Genomic DNA, 7,342 nt, shown 5'->3' on the forward strand with positions numbered 1-7,342 from the left:
CATCACACAAAAGACGAGTGTGAGGTCGGTTGGACCACAATACAGAGGCTCATATTTTGTCTATGGGTCATACGGGTGACTTGATCCCTGCAATCGGACCTAAGAATTTGGGTTGGTATTAGGAAAGGAGAGATCTTAAACGAAACATCACATGGCAAGTAATGAAACGTTAAAAAGAACTTAGTTTTGAGGATGCCCAATAAACCTGGAAGTGTTAATATGTGCAAGCTATCTTTTCACATGTCAAAGGGCGGGAAATGCATGATTCTCCAAAGAGAGACAAAAGAGAAGATGGATGTTAAGTAATATTCCGAATATAGATTGAACAACAGAAACAATGAAACATATTTTCTAAGCTGACAGCAGCTACAAGGGAGAGAGTTTCTTGAGTTGAAAAGAGTTGCTTCAAGTTCTGTTGAGCTAAATAACTACAAGCATATCGAATGAATGGAGAGGCGATGTTCGCACCTTTCTACTGAATTAACAAGTTACATTCTCCACTTGAACATATGGATGGAACTGTGAACTCATGCCACTGCGTCAACTGGAGAAACAAATTTCTTCATCATGCTTTTACATCGTAAGTGTGCCTCCGACACAATGCATCAGCTATTATGTCGTACAACATTCAGGAACCCAGGCCAAAAGGTTATTGAAAGTTTCTTAAAGAAAATTTTGAACCTTTCTCTTATCCGTGGCTCTTAGGTTGATAGCACATTTGTCTTCATGCCCATTAGCCTATCCTTTCTCTCTTCAGTGGGAAAAAGATGATTCATTCTACTCTCCTCAAAACGCCCCGTTTGGTCTTGAGACCCATGAGTTGTTATTCTACCAGCCGTTTCACCCACTGCTCTTACACTGTTATTCTCCAACCCACTTTTAAGCCAAGCAAGGTTACTTATATCTGTGGCAATTGCAGCCAATTCAAAACTTGGAAACAAGGGAGGCTCGGAGAATTCCACGAATTCTGGCCCCAACAACGAGTTTTGAAAGTTCATACCACTCTCTGCACGACAGCAACCGTGGCCACACCGATCAGGCACTGATCGCTCACCATAAACTCCTTCAAGAAACTTATTTATGCCAACATCTAGTTTTGATGCTTGAACAAGAGGTCCTTGCACTGGGATCGGCCTTGGGAATGATGATGCAGGCTCCTGGCTATTTGATTGGTTATATACACTAAAAGCACTGATCCTGGCCATTGGTCTAAAGAGAGTAGGCTGTTCGGTGGCTTCATGACTAAACTGAACTTCTGATGACCCGTTGTATTCATCTTGATCATCCATATGCTCTAAAGAACTGACTTCTCTTCCTTCCATAGATTTAGATGAATTGACGTCCCCATACGAGGTCTCTTCAGATGATCCTTTTGTTTTGTCAAAGCTAACATCTTCAACCATATTACCAGATTCTAACTTTATTTTGTCAGTGTCCATGCACCGGCGCTTTAGTGTGGAATTCCAATGGTTTTTTATGGCATTATCTGTCCTCCCTGGTAGAAGCCGAGCAATTGCAGCCCATTTGTTTCCATGGATTGCATGGGCTGCAACTATCATCCTATCCTCCTCATCTGAAACAATTCAAAACCATCAGCTTTCTTCTCCAGGAAGACTCACGTAGACATGAATTCATGACAAATGGGCTGGATAGCCGACGGAAGAAAGTGATAAGATTGAAATTATATGATATCAGATTTCAACATAATGCACAATTCCACTAACCGAATATGCATATTACATGTAACAACTCAAGTGTGCCTGTTCTTTAGGTAGATCCCTCCTACTACACATCAACGTATTATATACATTGTCTTTTCAGTAGCTCACATCAATCCGTTAAATTCCCTTAGATTCTTAAGCGCAGAACAGCCGTTTAATTCAGCAATGTATGCTACACATTGATGTATTCTAGAATTTTTTATTTAGGTAATAAGAGAAAGCCTAGCAAAACATGTGAATAACAACACAGTCCGATTCGCGGTAGGTAACGATTGAATCACACTCACAACCAAACAAAACATCACACGAAATTCTCCAAACGTATGCAGAACACCGTCTGAATCATGGTCAAATGCGAAAGCTTGCTAACAATGTGCTCAAACAGACAGTGCAAAAACCCAACTTGAAATCAAATTGAATCTCGTTCACCAGAGCACTTGAAACAAAATCTTAATTAAAAGGCTGCAAAAGCAGCAAAACCCTCAATTCGAAATTCAAAGTTAGAAGAACATACATTTGATTAAAGAATTTGAGGGTTCAGTTCAGAACAAAGTGTACATACGAGTAAAGGGCTTGCGCTTGACGGCGGGGTCGAGCTGATTACACCACCGCAGGCGACAAGACTTGCCGGATCGTCCGTCGATTCCTCGGGCGATCAAGCTCCAATTCCTCGCCCCGAAATTACTCACCAACCGGGTCAGCACCGCGTCTTCTTCCGGAGACCAAGGACCCTTCACGTTGTCACGCCCCGATTTTCTACGGCTTCCGCCTCCCGCCACAGCCTCTTCGCCGCTATCTACTCCGCCGTATCCAGCTTCGATATCGACGGCGGCGGGGTCGTCGGCGACTTCCGTTTCCATCTCTATCCTGTTTTGATTTGTTGGTGTTTGGAATTGGAAGTGGATCACAGTACTCGTACTCGACTACCTACCTGACTTAACTACAAGAGTAGACTACTAGTACAACTACTGTTTTCTGTTGACACGACAAAAGACTTTATACGACAATTGTTTTCTGGATTTTCTGTTTTTCTTTCGAATATCTGAGGTGTTTTGCATAAATTTACCTCTGCGCCCTCCGCGGAAATTTAACAAAGGTTATGAAGAACAGTGGTTTAGGGATTTTAATAGACATTTAGAATTTTTAAGAGTACATCCAAATTTAGGTGTATTTAAAAAAATTTATGGATTTTATAAGATTTTATTAAGTTGGGAATTTTAAAGACTTTTTCCGCTACTTTAATGGTACTACGAATTTGAGCTTATCCTTACGCATCCCTAGCAGATTCAACCTCCTGATTCTTGAAATAATGCTTGCCTTGTTTGTTATGTTGCTGATGGTTATCCGCACAAGGCATGTTTCCAAATGGTTGTGTCTTTATTGTTTGGAAATACTGCAATATTTTGGAGGTCCACGAAATAGACCTTAGTTGAGAAATCTTTGAATTGTTCTAAGACTCACAACACCTCACCATGCCAAACTTGAGAGACATGGTTGAGAGACATGGTTGAGAGCTCTTGTTGAGTATATTCAAAATACATGCGGTTTTTTATCCATCGTTGAGACAATGTTGCATGTATTGACCAGATTAAGACAAGATACATCAACAAAGTCAACACCAAGCATATTATGCTGTTATCGCATCAACAAAGCATCAAAAAATTGAAGTCAAACAAATTCGATCCTAAGACAACCTTGCTGACCTTTTCTTGAAGTCACTACTGAAGTCAACCTTCCAGAAGTTTGCCTGAGGAATTGGTAAGTATAACTATCGCATTTGCAATACTTGTAGTTCTCATTTGGAAGTTCTGTCAAACTCAAGAGGAGTATCTAGAGGTATACTCTTTTGAGCCTAATGTACTCTTTTTCCCTAGGATTAAGAGCATTTTTCCTACTAAATTTTTACTATGTGACGAGATTTTAACGAGGCACCCATTTTCGGCTGGTCATACCCTTGTGTGCGTTCTATTTGCTTCCTGAAGGCTTTTTGTTTTGACTTAATACAACTTCTCACTTTTCTCCTTACACTATGAGTTTTTGTCTCACCTTGGGTTTTATCATAGCGAGGTTTTATGAGTTTTACTATCAATGCACTATTCCGTACATTTTGAGACTTGCATTCGCTCATTTTGCAGACTAGACGAGACGACTTCACCAATTATTTCTACATCATCATATGAGGACCTGACACGTCATTTACTTGAGTATTTACACACTCATTTTGGAGATGGCTTCACCAATCAAAGAAAGAAAAGTAAATATAATCCAGACTTACATATCTATCATCAAAGAAGAATCCGCGCTTACATCTTTGGAAATATAAAATAAGATATAGATGTAGGCCTGACAATTTCCACAAGGGTTTGTGTTCCCGTGGGGTTTTGCCTTGAATGGGTCTGGTATGAAAGATAAAAAGCGGGGATGAAGATGAACTTGGAGAAATGTTTTTGTTATGGTGTTCGGGGAGGGGCGGGATGGCACTTAACCTTGAGCCAAACCCACCCTGTTTTGAGAAAATATATTAATTATTTTGTATATAATTTATTTTTATAGTACATATCACTACTAATTAATAAAATCATCTTTGTCAACAAAAAAGGGTGAAAAGACAAATTAGTCTTCTATCACACAAAAAAAATGATGGGCAATAATGTAATTTCACAGGTTCAAATTTTACTGTTTTTTATTGAAGCATCACCTACATGTGATGTTAAAATACTTCCAATATATATATATATATATATATATATATATATATATATATAGGAATTGCTTAAGGGGAGGGATCCCCATTTTTTTCAAAAAAATGGGGATACGCTCCCCACCGTTGGATTTGACTTTAATGAAATCCTGTGGTTGAGATTCTGTGGCTTGTGTTTTAATCTCAACCACACAATTTCATTAAAGTCAATCTAACGGTGGGGAGCGTGTCCCCATTTTTTTTGAAAAAATGGGGATCCCTCCCCTTAAGCTCCCTGTATATATATATATATATATATATATATATATATATCCCTCTCATTTTCTAAAAAAAATGTGTTCATACACACAAAGTGTGTATGACACATCCCGATCGAGATCAAGGCATACTGGCCGTCACGTGAGAGTGACGTAGCCATGTGCACAGTGCGGAAGCAATAAAGATAAGAGTTATACGAATAATTAAAAACCGAATTACTAGAGTGCACTACTAACAGGAAGTGATAGGAGTTAGTTACAATAGTAAACACTCCTAACTATAGCATAATAAGTCTAGGTGCAGTCCAGTAGGACAAGTACTAATTATACAGTACCAGGAATGTCCTACTATTATTTAGATAAGTCAGAACCGCCAACGTCATCTAGTCACTAACAACAAGCTTACTTAGAACTTGGAGGGGCGCAAAACAGAAAACGTGAGTGGGCAAAAATAAATGTTTTACAAAATCGTTTTCTTTATCAACATATCTAACCCCTCGTTGTAAAACATGTATACTTTTTCCCAGAATCAGAATATAAGTATATGAAATCATATATATTTATATATTATGTATATATAAATACACCATTTAAATTATCGTCAAACTGAGTAAATAAACTGCACAAAAAGACAACCTTAATATACAAAAGGAAAACTAACCCTCTATGTAAAAAAAAAATCACAGTAAAATTACAAACTTGAAGTCCGAATTTGTCACCCAACATATACAAACATATCAAATAATAAAATTAATTATATATTTTAAATTATTTCTCACATTCCTCAAAACTAAAGAAAAATCGTATCGACAGTAAATTAAGCATAACATAATAAAAATGTTAGCTAAAAAGGAGAAACCAATATCCACATACATGCAAACCAAGACTTGCTTCTCCTTTTCCTTGCCTGTGCAAAGTATTACTCCATCATATCTTTTCTTCCCTGAAACCATCTCTATTCCAAGCATTTGTAAACCAAACTTTGTGATAATTCCAAGTTCTGAGTGGTAGCAATTTGAAACAAAGAGCAACCTCGCTACAGTTGAAGCAAGGTGGGACTAAGGACTATTAATCCCTGCAAGCATCAGTTGCATTCAAAATAAAGTTAGGACTTTTAATTAATATATATACATTGAATGGAATTAATGGAATTAGTGTCATTTTGTATCCAATACAATACCTTAATAAAATTAAAGGAAAACTAATGAAAATGGCTTGAAAACTTTGAGTTTTAATGATAAGGACAAAATAAAGGGTAAAGTGAATAGTACTAGGATTGACTTTTTAGTGTAAAAATGTGGTTTTTTGTTAAAGTGAACAGTACCAGGTGCTTTTTGTTAAAGTTCCCTAAAATTAAACCATAAATTGTTAACATAATAGTGCAACAAAATTAGGGGTTTGTAAAATCACGAAAAAAAAAGAAGATAAAAATACACATTAGTGTACCTTAAAACTTGATAGCAATATCTTCGTCACTCAAGTCAAGATTAATGAGTACATCCACCTTGCATACATAAGAATTGGAAACCATCATATTAAAATGGACAGTGAAACTAAAATCCCCCCACCCTTTAAATTCTGCAAAAATGAGTAACCATTATTTAACTAATAAATTAGTATATAATAATGAAGTTAACAGAAATTTTCATACTTCTTGCAATAAAACAAATGGAAGGGGGGCTGAAACCTTTCATAGTCGGATGGTGCAAAATATACTTCTTCTGTATTTTTCCTGTCAAACCAACTTCAAAACTGATTATACCAATTAAAAATTTTCAAACGTTCACTTACCCATAAACCAAAAATGAAAATTTTATTAAATTAATTAAAATAAACTCTTTGGCAGAAGGAACATAAAAATGAAAATTTCTACTAACTAATTAAAATAAGCTAATTCGTAGGAGGAACATAAACAACCGTTTGAATTAATCTAAAGAGATCCAAACTAAAAATACTAAGATTAAGATTGACAGGAGGAAATGATTGAGAATTGAGAATAAAAGATCTAGATTGAGAGTTGAGAAGTTGTACCGAGGAAGACTCTTTGTCGATTTATCTCTCTGTTTCATCCTCTGCCGCGCCCTCGTTCTCTTCTTCTTTATTTCTGCAATGAACGGATAAACAATTTGCTATAAAAAATATATATTTGTGTAATCAGATAATATGTAGCGAACTTGGTTGAGAAGAAAGTAGGAATTTCGTAAGATGGAGACTCGGTGCACGTTTTTATTTTCTGATTCTTGAATTTAAATGAGATTTGTGGAAGGATTTATCAAACTGTTTTTTGCTCAAAGTGGGTGCAGTTTTCAGTTTCCACGTTCTATTTTTTATATGAGGGATTTATCATGTCTCTTTTGTAGTCTTTTTGTCGAATTTTAATCAATTATTTTTCAATAAAATAATATATTGGTAGTTTAGTTTGATAGAAACTCTGCTTTTTGTTGAATGTTGGGTGCAATTTTTTAGTTTCCACGTTTTATTTTTTATTTGAAGTATCCGTCCTTTTTTATTTGTTGTTTTTTTCTTTTCATTTTTTTCCCAATAAAATAAACTTTTACAAATTTTTATGCATTTATATGGAATCATAATATCTCTCCTAAAATGGAGGAGGAGTGGGGTTATTGGCCCCTTTTTCTAGTGAGATTTAATACACGTATTCCCCT

At 36.2% G+C, this 7,342-nt stretch overlaps 1 protein-coding gene and 1 long non-coding RNA gene across 2 annotated transcripts; both read right to left on the minus strand.

Moving 5' to 3' along the window:
• Window positions 1-298: 298 nt before the first annotated feature.
• Window positions 299-2,653, minus strand: LOC103450512 (transcription factor MYB44-like). The gene is given in 2 exon segments (NM_001329010.1): window positions 299-1,573; window positions 2,284-2,653. Coding segments are annotated over 2 exon segments (1,170 nt in total). The 5' UTR covers window positions 2,582-2,653; the 3' UTR covers window positions 299-701.
• Window positions 2,654-5,416: 2,763 nt separating this feature from the next.
• LOC139190202 (uncharacterized) lies at window positions 5,417-6,997 on the minus strand. The gene is made up of 2 exons (XR_011574281.1): window positions 6,126-6,997; window positions 5,417-5,754 (listed from the first exon to the last, which is right to left on the minus strand). It is a non-coding gene; the product is annotated as an uncharacterized lncRNA (long non-coding RNA).
• Window positions 6,998-7,342: the final 345 nt, after the last annotated feature.

This window comes from Malus domestica, chromosome 12 (genome assembly GCF_042453785.1).
Source record: "Malus domestica chromosome 12, GDT2T_hap1".
NCBI classification, from domain to species: Eukaryota; Viridiplantae; Streptophyta; class Magnoliopsida; order Rosales; family Rosaceae; genus Malus; species Malus domestica.